Source organism: Sceloporus occidentalis, unplaced genomic scaffold (genome assembly GCF_023333645.1).
Source record: "Sceloporus occidentalis isolate IW3139 unplaced genomic scaffold, rSceOcc1.0.p SCAF_5, whole genome shotgun sequence".
Lineage (NCBI taxonomy): Eukaryota > Metazoa > Chordata > Lepidosauria > Squamata > Phrynosomatidae > Sceloporus > Sceloporus occidentalis.
In genome coordinates this window covers 26662584-26681095 of record NW_028316985.1, presented here as the reverse complement: position 1 = coordinate 26681095, position 18512 = coordinate 26662584, and the positions used below count along the sequence as shown (strand labels likewise).

At 38.8% G+C, this 18512-nt stretch overlaps 2 protein-coding genes across 15 annotated transcripts in view; one reads left to right on the top strand and one right to left on the bottom strand.

The window, feature by feature from the left end:
- Positions 1 to 426: 426 nt before the first annotated feature.
- On the top strand, positions 427 to 13530 carry LOC149311804 (synaptonemal complex protein 3-like). Of its 13 annotated transcripts, none has more exons than XM_089527949.1 (9): positions 427 to 518; positions 4330 to 4465; positions 6476 to 6554; positions 7043 to 7077; positions 9452 to 9569; positions 10455 to 10554; positions 12723 to 12821; positions 13181 to 13285; positions 13441 to 13530. In XM_089527949.1, exons 1-9 carry the CDS (start codon positions 471 to 473, stop codon positions 13492 to 13494), a joined length of 774 nt encoding a protein of 257 aa, XP_089384075.1. In that variant the 5' UTR covers positions 427 to 470; the 3' UTR covers positions 13495 to 13530. The 13 variants fall into 13 exon arrangements, with proteins under 13 accessions (XP_089384075.1, XP_089384077.1, XP_089384082.1 ...); XM_089527951.1 differs by lacking the exon at positions 427 to 518 and adding an exon at positions 533 to 620; XM_089527956.1 differs by lacking the exon at positions 427 to 518 and adding an exon at positions 729 to 752.
- Positions 13287 to 18512, bottom strand: part of CHPT1 (choline phosphotransferase 1) — a 30219-nt gene continuing 24993 nt past the window's right edge. Inside the window, exons 7-9 of one of the 2 annotated variants that reach the window (XR_016281503.1) lie at positions 18100 to 18225; positions 16629 to 16865; positions 13287 to 13520 (exon numbers count right to left, since the gene is read on the bottom strand). Coding sequence is in view for 1 of the 2 variants with exons in the window: in XM_089527947.1 (XP_089384073.1) it covers positions 13476 to 13520; positions 16755 to 16865; positions 18100 to 18225 (282 nt within the window). In the remaining variant the exon portion in view is untranslated. The remainder of the gene's footprint in view (positions 13521 to 16628; positions 16866 to 18099; positions 18226 to 18512) is intronic. The other variant, XM_089527947.1, reaches the window with a different exon arrangement.

Here is an 18512-nt window from a genome sequence, read left to right as displayed (position 1 = left end):
CATATTCTGAACAACTGATTTACAGAGCCATACTTCCATTTCTGATATTGGATATACTGTATAGCCATTGATAGCCATAATGTTCATGAATTCAATTAATCCCCTTTTACAACTGTTCAAGTTGACAGGCATCACTACATCATGTGTGCTTATGTACTGTATATACAAACATTATAAACCTACACAGTTATTGTGCAGTATGAAATTGTGTCACTTGCCCTGCCCTTCCCCCATTCCTGCAAATAAAAAACAAAGCTGTATTATCTGGTAAGTAAAAATAAAACACAAGAGTTGGGCAATACCTTTTATTAGGAGCACTAAAATGTTAACAAAGGTGATTTGTCAGGCTCTCCTGAAGTAGTTCAAGCATGAGTGTACAAAAATTAAAGATCTGGATCACATAAAACAGCTTTCATGTCAGAACGCATGAAGTTGGAAGCCTGTTTATCCTGCATGATCCATCTGCTCACATGTATAGAAAGCCACTAGAGAAAAGATATGAGACCGTTTCTGACCATGTGAGTTGTGTGTCATTGCAAAGAATGACAGAGTAGGCAGACTATGGAACTGGGGAAGAAAAGCAGGGCTTAAAACAAAAGGGGGTGGGAGTTAACTTGGAGGTAATTTTGTTAAGAAGTATTAAAGGTTTTCGGGTCAAAATAAATGTTGACACCATGAAATGGACAAATCGACAAGCTTGATCAATGAGAAATCTTTGAATAGTTTTAAGGAAGATTGGGAATTGTTTGTTGGTATATAGAGTGAGGGGAGGCAGCAGAATATATTTTTGCTCAGTAGTTTGTTTTGTTACAGTTTGTGCTATAGATAAATATAAAACTTCTTTGTGCTTGTGTTGAGACTCAAAAATGTTGTGTACAATTTTTAACACTGACTGGTGTGTTCAGATAAGAGAGGTAGCCTTTGCAAAAGCTAAAGCTTAAGGCAAAGGTTGACTTCCATAACAGTAAAAAGATTTACAAGGGTGCCAGCTGTACTGCGGAAATAATCCAGTTTGACCCTCATTTTAAGTGCCGTGGGTGGCTCAGTGCTATGGAATTCTGGGAATTGCAGTTTGTTGTGCCACAACACACTGCAGTTCCCAGAATTCCATAGCATTATATACGTCCATCTCTGGGAATTGTAGTTTGTCGTGCCAGAACAAACAACAGTTCCCAGAATTCCATAGCATTGAGCCACGGCACTTAAAAGTGGTGCCAAACTGGATTATTAAAGTGCCTTTGTCTAGAATAGAGGGATATGTTTGTGTGTTTGAAGGGATGGACTGTACCACTTGTGGCACATCAAACTGCAATTCCCTGTCACGTTTTTAGAAAATCCGTATAATATTTTTAAACCTAAAAATCCTCACAGCAGTCAAAGGGTTGCACTTAAACCATGCTCCATTCTCTGGTAATTTTCTAAAGTGCCCAAGAGGAGAGCATTTCAGATGCCATTTTCTGTCTGACCTTCCCTGTCTGGACAGTGGCACAGTCCACTATCATCCCTTCCTCAGTTTATTTATCCTCTAATTCTTTTTGATCTTATGAACGAAGGAGTGAAGGAGAAGAAGAGAGAGTGGAAGCAGCGTGTCAAAGGGGTGTGTGAACACGCACTGACACGCAAACCTCGCCTTTTCCTCAGGATTCCTCTTTTCCCCTCAGTCTCTTTCAGTGGGGAGTCTGGGGTAGGAGAAAGAGGCTGAAGACAAGAGTTTAGGGTGCATCTACACTGTAGAAATAATGCAGTTTGATCCCGCTTTAAGGTCCAAAACACACTGCAGAAATAATCCAATTTGAGACCGTTTTAACGGCCCTGGCTCAGTGCTAGGGAATACTGGGATATGTAGTTTATTGTGGCACCAGAGCTTTGACAGAGAAGGCTCAATGTCACAAAAGCACACTTCCCAGAATTCCCTAGCATTGAGCCAAGGCAGTTAAAGCGGTCTCAAACTGGATTATTTCTGCAATGTGGGGAGGGGGTTATTTAGCCTAAAATACTGAAAGGTTTGTCTTTGAGGGAAATAAAGGGTAAGAAGGGTCCAAAGCACACTGCAGAAATAATCCAGTTTGACACTGCTTTATGTATTATTATTATTATCATCATCAATATTAGTATCCCACCTTCCTCCTGGAATTCCCTAGCAAATTTGAGTCAGGGCAGTTAAAGCGGTCTCAAACTGGATTATTTTTGCAGTCTGTTTTGGACCAAAGAGGCCTAAAAAACCTCAAAAAGGCCTCCTGAGGTAATTTAGGCGGGAAAAAAGCAGGGCTGAGGAAAGCGTAATCAATGAATAGTGTTTAAAAAGGTGTGCTTGAATCCAAGGTACAAGAGAGACCCCTGAAAAGTTTGGTGTGAAGAGGAGAGCAAAAAAAGGGGGACTTTTTGGGGTGACAGAAAGAGTCTTGGTGCTAAGGAATCCTGGGAATTGCATTTTTATTGGGGCACCAGAGCTCCCTGACAGAGAAGGCCAAATGTCTCACAAAACTACAGTTCCCAGAATTCCCTAGCATTAAACCAGGGAAGTTAAAGCTGTCTCAAACTGGATTATTTCTGCAGTGCAGATGCAGCCAAATAATACTATGCATACACAGAATATTAGTGTGTTTCAGTACATTCCGCTTGTGTTTAACCATGACTCGACTTTTATTTATGTAGTTCTTCCTGCTTTCATGACTTCAACATTGGTTAGAGTACATAATTCAACACATGGAAGCTCATGCTGCTAGCTTTTTAAGGTCGTAAACACACTGTAGACATAATCCAGTTTGAGACTGCCTTAATTGCCCTGGCTAAGTGCTAGGGAATCCTGGGAATTGTAATTTATTATGGCACCAGAGCTCTTTGTCAGAGAAGGCTAAATGGTTCACAAAACTACAGTTCCCAGAATTCCTTAGCATCAAGCCAGGACAGTTAAAGAGGTTTCAAAATGGATTATTTCTGCAGTGTGTTTTGGACCTTTTTTTTTTTACTTAGGCTGCATGCACACTGCAGAAATAATCCAGTTTGACACCACTTTAACTACCGTAGCTCAATGCTATGGAATTCTAACTACAGTAGTTTTGTGAAACATTTAGCCTTCTCTGTCAGAGAGCCCTGGTGTCCCACCAAACTACAATTCCCAGAATTGTATAGCATTGAGTTAAATTAAAGTGGTGTCAAACTGGATTATTTCTGCAGTGTGGATGCAGCCATAGTCTCAAAGGTGCTACAAAATGCCTTTGCATACTGATTTTCCAAACCAACATGCCTATGCTTTTGAATTCTACCACTTACACAGTCAGACCTCTTTATCTATGGATTAACTATCCATGGATTCAAGCATCCACAGTTTGAAAATATTCAAAAGAAGTATGAATTCTGAACAGCAAACCTTGATTTTGGAATTTTATATAAGGGACACCATTTCATTATGCCATTATATTTAATGGGACTTGAGCATCCACAGATTTTGGTATCCACAGGGGTGTCCTGGAACCAAACCACAGCGGATACCAAGGGCCCACTGTATAATGCTTTCCTAGCCTAACCGAGACCCTCAAAATTGCCTAACAACCATCGTAAAACCAGTAGTTAATAAACCAACAGACACAAAAAATAAATACCAGCAATAATAAATCACAATCAGATATCAAATTATTCAAAAGTTTTTAATTAAATAAATGTATTCTTCTTCTTCTTCTTCTTGATACCTGAAAGAGAAGAAGCCTGCCAAATTTTTAGATGCAGAGTTCTGGACTCTGAATGGCATCACCATATGTATCTACTAGTAATAAACCACACAGATGGCTTCTTTTGAAGACAAGTATGTGAGCAGGTTCATGTGAAAGGAGGCACTTATTTCAGTTACTTTTATGCCAGTCAGAACTTTCAAGGTCAAAGCTAGCACATTTAATTGGACCTAGATAAACCTGGAAGCCAATTAACTTGGAGTAATATTTGTGTTATAAAATGCTCCTTTCCAGGCAAGCATTCTCTGAAGATGCCAGCCACAGATGCTGGTGAAACGTCAGGAAGAAACTCTTAGAACATGGCCACAGAGCCCCAAAACCCCACAAAAAAACAATGCTTAAATAGTTTATTACACACTGAAATAATGAAACAGATTAAAAACATTCAGGAACTCTGGGTAATCAACATCTAAGGAGTACCTCTCATACACAACTACACATTACAGTGTAATTTTAAAAAAAAATCATATTAGAAAAAAGGCTTAAGAGACACATGGTATCTGACCACAAATACAGACATTACATTGATCCATGTTTACCTGAACAAAACTAGTCATGTGTTATTTTTTTTTTAATGTTAAATATATTTTATCACATTTAGAATATGGCACCAGCAGGAAGAAAGCCTGGAGGAAAAACTGCTAAACCAGCACAGGATGAACCAGTTGGACATGCCTATGATTTTGAAGAAAATCCAAAAAAACATTTAAGTGGATCTGAAGAGGATATTGGAGAAGGTGTAGTGATCAGTACAAAACGTTAATCAAATTTTGTTTCTTTTCACTCTGAGTAAAAACAAAGCATTCACCCCAATTTTCACAGTGGAGGGGAAGTGGGATCAAATTATTTTGTCAAGTATGAAATGTTTAGGAATTCCAGGTAATCTGACATTTTGTGAATGTCTCTGTATCACTTTTATGTTTGTACAAAAAAGGTGGGTAAGCTTTCTCATGTTAGCTCCTCCTCATCTGGGTCAGTTAATGTGATATTTAAGCATAAATAGTTCATCTACTTGCAAGCAGAACTGGAAGTGAAAGTGTGAAGTCTGTTGCTTCCTTAAACTGGCTAAAAAAATGAAAAGAGGAAGGGGTGGGGAGATGCCAAAAGATGCACATACAATATAACAATAGAATTCTTTCCAGAAAACTTCCATCACAAGAGAACTGACTTTTGGTAATCATAATTAATTGCTTTCACATCTCAAGTCTCACAGGCTCAAGACCTGACAGACTTGCATCATCCTACACAACAATCTGAAGATGTGATGCTATGGCCACAATTCACATTTGCTGTTTGTTGTTAACTGCGCTTGATTTATGGTGGCCCTGTAGATGAGACATCTCCAAGGCTCCCTGTCCTCCACTGCTCTGCTTAAGCCTTGTAATTTCAGGCCCATGATTTCCCTGCTTGAGTTTATACAGCTGGAGTGGGCTTTTTCTGTTTCTACTACCCTCTGCCTTTCCTACTACAATGTGCCCGTCTGTGTTATACATGGCTTTGAGCTTACACACAAAGCTGTGTAGAGCTGTGTGGGATACAGCCACGCCACCACGTGCACGAGCTCCATGCACTTGAATGGGGCTCAAGCATATGCGATATTTGGCTTATGGGGGGGGGGGTCTGGAATGTATCCCCCACATAAGCCAAGGACGCACTGTATTATTGTCTTTCCTAAGGAGCCTCAATTTGATCATCTTGGCTTCCAGGGAGAGTTCAGGCTTGATCTGTTCAAGGACCCATTTGTTTGTCTCTTTGACTGTCCATGGTATCCTCAGTACTCTTCTCCTGCACCACAATTCAAATGAGTTGATTTTTTTTCTGTCAGCTTTCTTCACTGTCCAGCTCTCACATCTGTACATGGTGATGGAGTATACGATGGTTTTGACAATTCTAACTTTAGTGCTCTGTTGTATATTTTTACTCTTCAGAATCTTGTCTAGTTCTTTCATAGCTGCCCTTCCCATTACTAGTCTTCTGATTTCTTGACTGCAGTCTCCATTCTGATCAATGTTTGACCCAAGATACTGGAACTCTATTTCAATTTCCTCATTGTTTAGGTTCAATATACGTATATCCTCCATGGTAATTATTTTTATTTTCTTTGTGTTCAGCAGTAAGCTGGACATTGCACTTTATTCTTTGACCTTTCTCAATAATTTTTCCAAACCCTGTGATGGTTTCTGCTGGTATAATAGTGTTATATGCATATCTTAGATTGTTGACGTTTCTTCTTCCTATCTTCACTCCTCTTTCTTCAAAGTCTAAACCTGATGTTCTTATGACATTTTCTCCAAATAAGTTGAACAAACAGCATGATAGCATGCAGCCTTGCCTGGCTCCTTTGCCAGTTGGAAACTATTCTGTTTCTCCATATCCTGTTCTAACAATAACTTTTTCTCCTAAGTACAGATTTCTCATCAGGACTATCAGATGCAGGGGCACTCCCATGTCCTTAAGAGTCATTCATAGCTTTTTATCATTTATGTAGACAAATGCTTTGCTATAGTCTGTAAAGCACATGCTGATCCCCCCCACCCCCCCAGGAATTCCTTGCTACATTCCATTAGTCATTGTGTGTTTCCAATATGGTCTCTTGGGAAGGTGTTTTGTAGGCAGGAGATCCTAGCTTCAGTTCATTTAAAGCGTAGGATAAGACCTGTGTGGGAACACTGAGGGTTGGCCTACTCTTTATTCTCAGCCACCCTGAAGTGATGTTATTAATTTGTAATTTTCCCCCCCATATAAAGATGAAACTCCAGTGATTGAGAAACATGGGAAAAAAAGGTCTGCAGTGATTCCTCATGTTAAAGATGAAGAAGATGTTGGGTAAATTGTTTAACATTTAATTTTTTAAATACGTGCAGTGCATAGTTATTGTCCTGTTACATATTTATTTAAATAATTAAATTATTTAGTTAAATTGTTATTAAATACTTGTAAAAGTTACATTATCAATTAGGTTTCTAGGTTTTATTATTATTATTAACCTTTATTAATGAAGCGCTGTAAATTTACACAGTGCTGTACTGTTTTAAAAAATTATTATATCCAGAAGTGTTTAGCATTTATACAGTGGTAGGGCTATCCAGAATCTAGAAACCATAGTGACTATAAAATTACACACCTTCACAATCTTGACATCGACAGCACTTAATACATTCAGGTTCTGCTTCTTGAACTAAGCACTATTTTGAATTGGCTCCCTTGTAAAACAACTTCAACTTCCCTTTTTGTTGCTATGACAAATATGATAAAAACTGTAGTTGTTATAATGTACAAAAATCGCTATTCTTAAAATATTAATAATTTTATAGGGGAGAAGTACAGAATATGCTGGAACGCTTTGGAGGTATGTTTTTTAAAAAAGTTATCTTCTAGCTAATATTCTAACAATATTTTATCGTTTTTCTTTTTTCCATTTTGTTTTGCAATAATTTGACTACATAACTTAACATTGGTCTGTGAGGCTAAAATTTGCAGTTGAAGAAAGTATTATCTTCAATGAGCTCCTTGTTTTGAGGCATATCAGTCATATTACCAACGTGTGACCAACTGCAAAGAAGAACAAGAAATCACAAAATGCAGCACATTCAAGACAAATGAAGGATATTGCAAAACAAAAGCTAAAAATGCTAATTACCCATATAAACGTGACTATAAGTCTACCTCATATATAAGTCGAGGGTAGATTTGGGGCCAAAATTATGAATTTTGATATGACTTGTGGATAAGTTGAGGGTAAAATGTAGGGGTATGTGACAAAAGATCTAAAGGATGAAGCAAAAGGAAAACAATGACTTTTAAAAGATCTTACAAAATCCTAGCAGGCATAACTGTTGGTGATCACCCTAAAGGCTGGATGGATGAGGGAGTAGAGGGCGATCAATACTTCCAGGACAGATTGTACTCTTGCCCCTCACCAAGGGATGTTACTTTTAAAATAAGAGTTAAAGTACAGCACTTACATTGACCCATGGATAAGACAACTCGGGTTTTTTGGGTCAATTTTTTGACTAAAATTTTTAGACTTATACATGAGTATATACAGTACATTCATGCTTCTTAATCATGCTCAAAATGGAGGACATTTTGAAATTCTTCCTGGACAAAGGTTGAAATGTAGGGCATGTCCTGGAAAAGGAGGAAATGTGGTCACCTTGTGTAACCACTTGCTTTAAGCACTTACCTTTGTATAGGTATAGACCAAAATATCCAGTAATCAGATTGACAGTTTTATTTTCTACTCTGTCAGGAACTGGAACTATATTTGTGCCATTTTATTATGGTATTAATATAGTTTCTTGGAAAGGTGCAGTGGGTTTACACCCAGAGGCTCAAAGGCCACGATTTTGAATAGCATGGGTCTAGCTGACGTATTTACATGTCATGATAAGCCATATTTTAGTGCAGGTGTGGGTAACTCCAGGGCTCACATACATTTCCAGTAGAGATTCAACCTCCCCTTGTTAATTTTCTTCTAAGTCTCCCCTTGTTAATTATCTGATAGGCCAGAAAAGACCTCTTTTTACATCTACTGTCCAAAACACACTACAGAAATAATCCAGTTTGAGATTGCTTTAACTGCCCTGGCTCAGAGCTAGGGATTTCTTAGAACTGTAGTTTTGTGAAACATTTAGCCTTCTCTGCCAGGGAGCTCTGGTGCCCCAATAAAAATGCAATTCCCAGGATTTCCTAGCACTGAGCTAGGGCAGGTAAGCAGTCTCAAACTGGATTATTTCTGCAGTGTGTTTTGGGCCAATCTTCTTCAAAGCTCCAAAAGGCAAAGACGGCAGATGTTTCTTGCTTGCTTTAACAAGAATTTTAGAAGTTGACTCTCTCTGTCTGTTTTGGAAGTAGAACAACTAAAACTATTAGCAACTAGTTAGTGGTATATGCAGGCATAAATTAACCCCATGGTTATGTATGCCTTTCTTTGATTGCTGCAGAGGTTAGCATCCCTCCTTCAGCAACAACAAAAGCTCCTCATACCTATCATAGGGGTGGAGCAGATGGGCGTGAAGGAGCGGCCTGGGTCTGCTCCCACTAGAAGTGGATTGTAACTCTGCTGTCTACATGGTCTGCTCCCAGGGTGGGCCATGATGCAGGGCCCGACCAACACTGGCAGGACTCAAGTTTTCCCAACTCTTTTTTTGCTCCAGCCCTGAGGACCGGAGTACAGCTTCAATGTGGCTTCCAGTTGCTTTGGAGGCATGTGTCATGTAAACGGCATGCCTCCCCAGCGGCCAGAGACCACTTCATTTGACCCATCTGTTTGGGGCTACAGAGCCACTAAAGCTGCCCACCCATAGGCCTGGAGGGGGAGGATGGTAGGAGAATGCTGAAGCATCTAAGTCCCTGGACCCAAACACAAAGCTGTTGCACCAGCTGTTGAGGGCTCCAGAGGATCCCAGTAGATGATCTAATCACTTTGGGTCTGACTTTGGGGGCATAGATGATTCTGTGACACATCTCCCATTTTTCTCTAGATAGGAATGGCTGCAAGTTCAGCAGCTCTACAGTAGGTCCAGAAGATGGTAAACAGCTTGGTGTAGTGCAGTTCCTCATACAGAACTAGCATGCTATGCTAAACCATGAAGGACTACAGCCATTTTGTCTTAGGCTTAACATATGAGTCACTTTTACTTTTTGTCGAGTTTATACATTTTAAGTTTTAACATTTATTATAAAAACACACTGTCTAATAATTATCTGTCTTACTATAGCGGACATTAATAAAGCTCTTCAGGCTAAAAGGAAAAGATTAGAACTGTACACAAAGTCTTCTCTGAAAACAAGTAACCAAAAGTTAGAACTTGTCTGGAAAACACAACAAGACCAGAGGTAAGTGGGTTATTTTAACTCTTACTTTACATATTATAGGGAATTAATTGTCTGTTTATTAACAGTATTTGAAGGCTCATTTCCTGATGGTCCCTAAATGGACCCACATAGAGCTATGAGAAGAAGCCGTTCTTGAAACCTCAAGGCTGAGACGAGATATGTAAATGTTTACCTTTGCGTAAACATGCATTGAAATTAACTGAAAACTATTTTTTGAACAAATGTTATGAAGCTGATGCCTAAATCTAATTTATCCTACTATTTCTTTCAGTTTGATAGGAAAGGGGCAGGATTTTTAGCCGCTAGCAATAGCAGCTTCATTTATATACCACTTCATACCACTTAAGTAGTCTCTAAGCAGTTTACAACTGTAAGCTAATTGCCCCCAACAAGCTTGGTACCTATTTTAGTGACCTCGGAAGGATGCAAGCCTGACTCGAGCTTGAGCCCTTGGCTAGTATTGAACTCACAACCTTATGGTTTGTGAGTGGCTGCAGTACAGGCTTTTAACCACTGCTCCACCAATATAGTAAATCTTCATTACAAGTATTCACATTCTGTACGACTTTTACACTTTTTAATATACATTCCTGAGAAAAATAGAAATTTGCATATATTCAAGCCCCATTGGTTTGAATGGGAAAACACACTCCTGCAGGTAGCTACAGGCGCGAGCCCCATTGCTTTCCCCTCCATTTCCAGCTCGTGAATATGCGAGGGACGTGGATCTCGAGTCCGCAAAAACAGCAGGGTGACTGTATGTGCATTTATTGTATAAAGCATGCTATATTATTTCAGATGACAAACTTTTCATGGCAGGGTGTTGGATTGGATGGCCTTTGTGGTCTGTTCCAACTTTATGATTCTGCATATGTATATTTTTAGGCTGAAGGTCAACCAAGAATATTCCCAGCAGTTCATGCATATTTTTCAACAATGGGATGCTGATATACAGAAAGCAGAGGAACAGGAAGAAAAACTAGCGGTTTGTTTTTCTTAAGATTTATTTGTAACCATATTAAATGCCATAGGTCAGTGATGGTGAATCTTTCAAGAACTGAGTGCCCAACCTCAAAGGCGTTCTGGCACCAGGTATTACCCGGTGCCAGGGGTGAAATTTCTGGGGGAGGGGGGGCAGGACTTCTGTCATCTAGGGCAGAACTTCCAGGGCAGGACTTCCCTGGAGACAGCTAAAGGCCCAGGAGGGCAAGGGAAAAAACAGGAACAGGCACACACTTATTCTCCTTTTCCCTCACCCTCCCATCTCTCTGCATGCCCCCCAAAATGCCTTTGTGTGCCAAAGAGCACACGTGCCATAGGCTCGCCACCACAGCCATAGGCTGTTATTTTAACAGCAACAGCTTGTATTTTATTACAGCAGAACATGAGAAATTATCACTCATCAATGAAAGATGTGGGAGAGGTAGCTTACTGATTCCCAGCTTTATGATAGTATATCTACTGAGGTGGAGAAGATCAAGGTAAAATTAGTGATGTTCAAGAAGTAATCTGCACATAGTTTCATACAAACTTCTTTGGCATTAAGGAGCAAGTAGGCAGATTCTGCTATGCTGTTGTTAGAGGACAAATACTCCTGTACTGTGACCATCTGCTCCTCAAATTCATAACACATGGGAAAGCTTGCAGTGTAATATTTAAATAAGCACAAATTTCACTGGAAGATAAGTATTCAGGTATTAAATATCAGCAAGGTAAAATGAGGGAAACCTCTGTATCAGGAAAAAAATTGTTCTGAAAACTGTACATGTGAGAATTGCTGCTGATTCATTGTCTTCATGTCCCTGTTAGCCTTATCTGAGGCGGGATACAAACTGCCGCTTTGCGGCGTTCCCCCACCGGCGCCATTTGCTCCGCGCGGGAGCTGCAGCAGCCAAACCGCGCGGCTTCCGCGCGGAGCAAAAAAGAAGCTCCATTTCGGAGCTTCTTTTCGCGGCGCACTGATGACGGTGTGAGGCGCCGCTGGTGCATTCGCGACGTCATAGGCACCGCGACACGTCTGGACGCTATGCATCCAGTACGTAAAGATGGCGGCGCCCATGTGGAAGGGGCGCCGCCATCTTGTACGTATTGTATACGTACTAGGGTTAGGGGGGTGAGGAAGCACCGCCCCTTCCTAACCCTAGTACGTATACAATACGTACTATATGGCGGTGTGTATCCCGCCTGAATATATAGCAAAGACTTAAAAATCAATTAATATATAGAAATAGCTTTAATTTTTTAGTATTCCTACCATTTACAATCATCATCATCATCATCTTTATTGTTCAGAGATGTAGCTGTGTGAAAAATCAGTATGTAGAGAGATCTTGTAGCACCTTTGAGACTAAATGAAAGAACTTGGCAGCATGAGCCTTCTCAGACTTCAGCATCTGATGAAGTTACATATGAGGAAGTAGACTAAAGTCTAGGAAAGCTAGACCTTTCTTTCAGTTAGTCTCAAAGGTGCTACAGGATCTCTCTACATCTTTATTATTACTGCAGGTATCCTCGGCATCCACGGACTTGCCATCCGCAGATTCGAGCATCTGCAGACAGCAAACCCATAGTGTCCCCAATGGCGACAAGTACATACAACCATGCCGCCACTGGGGACAATGGGACTGAAGTAGTCTCTCCTTCCTTCCTTCCTTCCATTCCCTCCCTCCTTCCATCCCTTCTGTTCCCCCCTCTCTTCCTCTTTTCCTTCCTTCCTTCCCCTCTCCCCTTCCCTGAGGCTTCTTCCCTGGGCTTGGCTTTGGAGGCAGTTCAGAAGTGGAGTTTGGAGCCCCATCAGCTGGTGTCTGCCATGGGGAGGGAGCAGAAAGCCCTGCTGCACTGTTTATAAGCACTTTTACCTTTTTTTAAAACTGCATTTCATTCTTTTAATGAGTGATGTATTTTAATAGTTTAATTCTATTTTAATGCTCACTTTTGTATGTTTTTAATTGTATTGTTCTTTTAAACTGTAAATCACTTTGATTCCCAATTTTGTGGAAAAAGCAGGATGATGATGATGATGATGATGATGATGATGATGATGATGATGATGATGATGATAAGTGAGTAAATCTGGATCCACCCCGTGTGACTGAATCATTATATTACGCTGTTAATTGTATGTTTATTATGGCTTATCTGTCCCTGCTGTAGAACATGTTTCGGCAACAACAAAAGGTTTTTCAACAAGCAAGAATAGTTCAGAGTCAGAGACTGAAGACAATTAAGCAGCTGTATGAACAGTTTTTAAAGGTCAAGTATATACTTTTTGAAGTAAAATTCTGACTTTTATATATGTAGATGTTACATGTGTTAGCTACACCACTGCTTTCTCAATCATTTATCATCTTTGTGGCTCTTCTTGTCGAACAGTTTTAAAACAACTGTTTTTGTATAGTAGCACCAAGAATTGAATACTGCTTCAGATGGAGTTTTATCAGTAGTAAATTTAACATTACTTTCCATGCTTTAAAGATGACACATTCAAAATACTAACATGTTAGCTTCCCCTTTCTTAACCGTTAGGCTAATTCACACTTATCACTTGATGTTAGTAGAATTTTTTATATGAACCTGCATCAAATTTTCATGAAATTGAACTCCTATTTTAGAGCATCGAAGACATGGAGAAGAGTCATGAAAGTCTTTTAGCAGGCGCGCAAAGTGAACTTCGCAAGGAAATGGCTATGTTGCAAAAAAAAATCATGATGGACACTGTAAGTGTTAATACTGATTTATGAAAACTTCAGTAACATTTTAAAATAGAACATTTAAATAGAAAAATTATACATTCAGTATTTATAATTCATGTCAGAACACTATGGTACAAAATGTTACAATCCATCAGTATTTTTCTTTTTTCTTATAACAGCAACAGCAAGAGATGGCAACTGTTCGCAAATCTCTTCAATCCATGTTATTCTGATGGCTCAGTGGAGAAACAACTTCTACCTAAGTAACATGATACAATGTATACATTAGCCAAGAAGAAAAAGAGCTCATGGTTTGCATTCCATGTTAAAAATTACATATAGTGTTTGAAAAGTAATCAACCAGCCATTCTGAATTTCAACAGAAGAAATTATTAAACTGTTATTTGTTTGTTTTCTCAGTTACTGTTGTGATTCTTTTAACATTAACCTATCTGTACCAACTTCCTTCACCACTTAAATTATAAATCTAGCTACTGCAGTTAAGACACCAGTTTGAAAGTTCAAGACACCCAGGGTCTGTTTACCAACTAAATATCCATAATTAGCAGATAATCTGAAGCTGTATTTTGTATTAGTATGTCATAGAAGTCCACTAGACAGGGGTTTGAATCATAGTGAAATAAGTGTTCGCTTGCAGCAGCACTTGGATATATTATTTACAAGTGAGAAAAATTATTCTTTTGTACAGGATAACGTATCTTGAGAGCCAAATAATTACGCACAAAAACTTCCATATTTCCCTAAATTACAGTATAAATTTTGCTAATTTAGGATTTCTTTAATTGTAAGGCACTGTAATAATCTGCCAATTAATAGTCTTTTTGTAAATAATATGTTCAACATCTAAAATGCCCCCTTGCAACCAGCAAAAGCTTAAGTCAGTGAGATTTGTTTTGTGGTTTTAAAAATTAAAAAAATGAATTGTATGTTTCTATTGTAACATGAAGGTAATTTAAACACTACAAATGCAACATCATTTTCATAACCATAGAACACTGTATATTTAGTCATAGCAACTTGCAATCATTTATATATTTATGTGATGAATTTTAGCAGAAGTCCATTTGATTGTTACATCTGATATTACTAAAAAAAACTGCCTTAGGACAATCACTATATCCCCCTAAAAATTCCGCCCTCTCAAGTTTCTTTAGTAATTTCCTTGAAACATAAGGGTTTATTTTAATGTCAGGTTTTGCTATCTAAAATTCACTGCATGCAGTTTCTTTCTTTGGGCTTCTCTGTCAATCAGCATTTAACCTAGAATTTGGTTGTAGGATGCAAATCTAAATTTTGTAACTCACAAAACTGGCTTCTGAAATTGTCATCATTTTGGGGTATTGCCCATAGTGAGACAACAAATTGATCACTTTTCTATTTAACTGACAGGACTGTTCAGCTTCCTTACACTGAGCCTCTAGAGAGAAGTCACCTTGGAGGTAAAGAGTTAACTAAGCCTCAAAGAAAATCAAACAACCACATTAGTACTTAATGAAATCTCTGGTGCTTACAGGTTCATGATTCAAGATCAGTTTACTTTTTTGTTCACATGACCATGTACTTCCATAGTGGAAACCTGTGTGACCTACTTCTAAACATCAGAAAAGAAAGCACACTATCTCCTGAGTACTCAAAGCAGCTTGTCAGATGGCAGTACCTACATACAACTGTATTATTATACACCATCCTTCAAATCCTTCACAACAACGTTAACCAAACAGAGCTTTTAAAAATATGGTTATTAAAATCAAGTTTACTTCTTGGATAAATGAAATCAGTTCAATCATTAGATCTACCTGCTCATGGTATTAAGGTGCTTAAAACTTTCTGATAATATATGTACTTTGCATAATCTAAAAGCAGTGGAAACCATAAATTAATCTGCAGTTGCCTGTTCACAGCATGGAAAGAAGATGGCTTAATCAGCTAATAAGGCAGTTTAACTGGTAGTAAAGGGCTGTGGTTCTGTAAAGCATGGTGGGAACATGTGGTTCTCCAGAGGTTCTTGGACTCAAAACTTTCATCGGCCTCAGCCCTAGAACTGCATAACCAATACTGTGGGATGTAAGTTATAGTGCAACAACATTTGTTGTGCTGAAGGTTCCTTGTCGTTGTGCTTAATATTCAAAAGCAAAAAAAAGTGAAGGAAGAGCACACTCATCCTTTAGCCAGGTCCACTTTTGTGCAAACAGCTTGCTAAATAAAATATATAACTGATAGAATGGTTGAAATACAAGAAAGAAAGAAAGAAAGAAAGAAAGAAAGAAAGAAAGAAGCAAGTAAGCTAGATCAGCTGTATAGTCCCTGTACAATGCTAACATATTTAATAAATGAAAACATATTTCTGCTGCTTCAAATGTAGAAGACCCCTTTATATTTTTTGACTTCATATCTGGTTTACAGCCCTGACTTTCAGGTGAAAGTTTAACAGAAAAATGGATGGCCTTACAATTATTTTCCTTCACTTCCTACTTATGGCTAAGACTGAAGTTGCTTGTTTTCTCCCCCAAAGAGGCTATAGTTGGTAATATTACAGTGGAGATGGGCAGAAAATTCTTTTCCTTCTATTATTTTTGGGTGAGGGTTTAATACCACTGTGCTCACCATCAATGTGGAACAGTAGTGTGTCTACATGTGTGTAGGAAAACCAATGGAAAGACTGCTAGAGGAGGGAAGGGGTCAACAATGTTTCTCCACTCTGGCTTCTACTTTGGGTACATTTCCTAAAAAAAGAACTTGTCTAGGGAATAATTGGTACTATTAGTAGATTGGCACCAACAGAATAAGCATTACTTCTAGCTGGACGAGTTATACTATAATATTAGTACAACTAATTTCTTTTTAAATTCTTCAGCAATTATCTATAAGAAAATACAGTATTAGGCAAGTAGATTTAAGGGGGGGGGGAGGTAAAACCCACTCCTATGATATGACTGACAGCTCAGAAATCTTAACTTTTTGAATGTAAAATACTTTGGTTAAGGTCATATTTTCACCAAAATAAATAAACTGTATAATGGATAATCTTAACTGCAGCTATTGTACCAATAAATTGTACCAATAAATCAATGTCAGATTATTCTAGGAAAGGCATATTCGCCTGAAGAAAGACCAATATCTTTATTAGCTGCCTAGTACATTAAATTTTCAGGCATTTCTGTCTGCAAAGACCAGACCAGAACAAATCTTGTAAATAAGGATTAGCTACGTTGTAGCAAAACACATCCCCAAACACTTCATTCCTGACTGAAGTAACCAAGTCCCAGTAGAACCTATATAAACATTGCATTATGTAATTAAATAATCTCCTTGATTGAGAGCAAACATAATGAGCTCTCTCATGCACCTGGGTTTCTTTACAAGCTTCCACATCTGTATTCCTTAAAAACCGTATTTTCCATAATTCCACAATTCCCCCCAACTCCTTCTCCTCTTCGCCTTTAGCTATAAGTCACTCATTATGGTTTTGAACCTGTTCGGGAGCTTGATGAGATGAGATTTTGAAGACTTGTATATGAAGATGAGCAGCAATCTGTATGCATACCCCAATTGAGTATCTCAGCATATCAAGCAAGGATATGAACTAAAGAGGGAGGAAAAACAGTTCAGAAATTAGTATCTATGCTGTACAAATGAATTATTCTCTGCTTGACAGTGTAGGAGTTTGTATCTTAGCTCCATTTTAAAAATTCAGTTTTAAAAAATAAAATTAGTACTGTATTTCAGAGATTATACTGCTCTAGCTGGAGACCCTGCACTAAGCAGAGAACGATCTGATGGCCCACAGGGCCCCTTCTAACTCTAGGATTCTATGATTCTATCTTAAAGCTCAACTGCTTAACAGGTAGATGAGAGATACCTATTTACCCAATGAATGTCTTTGGATTAACTGCAATCACAAACATTGGCTGAGGATTTGATTATGGATTATGGACGTCCCCACGATGCTGCAGGGTGCTTGGGCCGCCCTTTCAGCGTCGCAGGATGGAGCTCCAAAACGAAGCTCCTTTTCAGCCCATGCATCGCTGGCACAGCCTTTAAATGGCTGGACATTTAGGTAGAATCTCTTTTCGTGTAGTTTGAATTCATTGCTCTGTGTCTTAGTCTCTGGAGCAGCAGAAAACAAGTTCGCTCCTTCCTCAATGTGACATCCTTTCAAATATTTAAACAGGGCTATCACTTCTTAACCTCCTCTTCTCCAGGCCAAACACACACAGCTCTCTAAGTCTCTCCTCCTAAAGCATGGTTTCCAGACCTTTCACCATTTTGGTCGCCCTCCTCTTTGATTATTATTGGGTAAATAGGTGTATCTCAACTTTATATGTCTAAGCTTCATTTATTCTATTTATGTGCTCGCCTCAGTGGACTTTTTCTTGTGTTCATTTTTGTTGTTGTTGCGTTCATAACTCGGAGATGAAGCAGACATGTTTCCTCCCATCACTTCACTCACAGAAGGTGCTATGCCCTGATTTGAGACCCTCCTCCCTGCCCACAGTGTATGACATCAGTTGGGGTCCCCCAATCTGTACAGCAACTGAGGGAAGATGAAGGCGCTACTATGAAAGGTGGCGGCAGGAAGGTCTGCTTCCTACAGTCTGATTGCAATGCCTTTCTCTGGATTCAAACCAATGAATGCAGTGCAATTCAGCCATTGTTAGCACATTGTTGACAAGCGTGTATTCGGATAGAGTTTTGGAATGCACTTTCCATGTCTTATCTTGTTAAATACCTTGTCATAAAGGTATCAGGCTGTATCTACACTACAGATTGGGGAAAGGGGAAGAAGCCAAGGTGCAACATAATGGGAAACTCCTTACCAGTGCTATCCACAGAATGATATATTCATCAATAAAACCATTGAAGTACTGGTTTAGAAATAAGAGGCCTGGTCCAATAAATGCAGTATCTTGTAAGAAGATTTCACTTTTTGTCATATGTGCTATCTAAAAACAAAACACTGGAATTAGCTATCAGGTTAAAATCTTTCAATAGCAGTTTAATTCATTGCAATGCCAGTTTAATTATTTGCACTTTAACCTATCTGAAGAGTTATTATCCGGATCAATCCAAATCACAAGAGATGTAGTCAACAGAAAATGAGGTTTTAGCATTTCTACTCAACTGAGATACTTTTTTTATTAAAGGCAATAAAAAGACAAGAAGGTTTTGGCAGATTTGTATGTTTTTACAAGTACTGTACACCTACAGGTTTATCTTAAACTACAAACAG

Coding starts and splice junctions, on each gene's coding strand:
- LOC149311804 (XM_089527948.1), top strand. CDS start 1,544: ATGAACGAAGGAGTGAAGGAGAAGAAGAGAGAGTGGAAGCAGCGTGTC. Junction 7,078..9,451: donor TATGCTGGAACGCTTTGGAG/GTATGTTTTTTA, acceptor GTCTTACTATAG/CGGACATTAATAAAGCTCTT. Junction 10,555..12,722: donor AACAGGAAGAAAAACTAGCG/GTTTGTTTTTCT, acceptor TCCCTGCTGTAG/AACATGTTTCGGCAACAACA.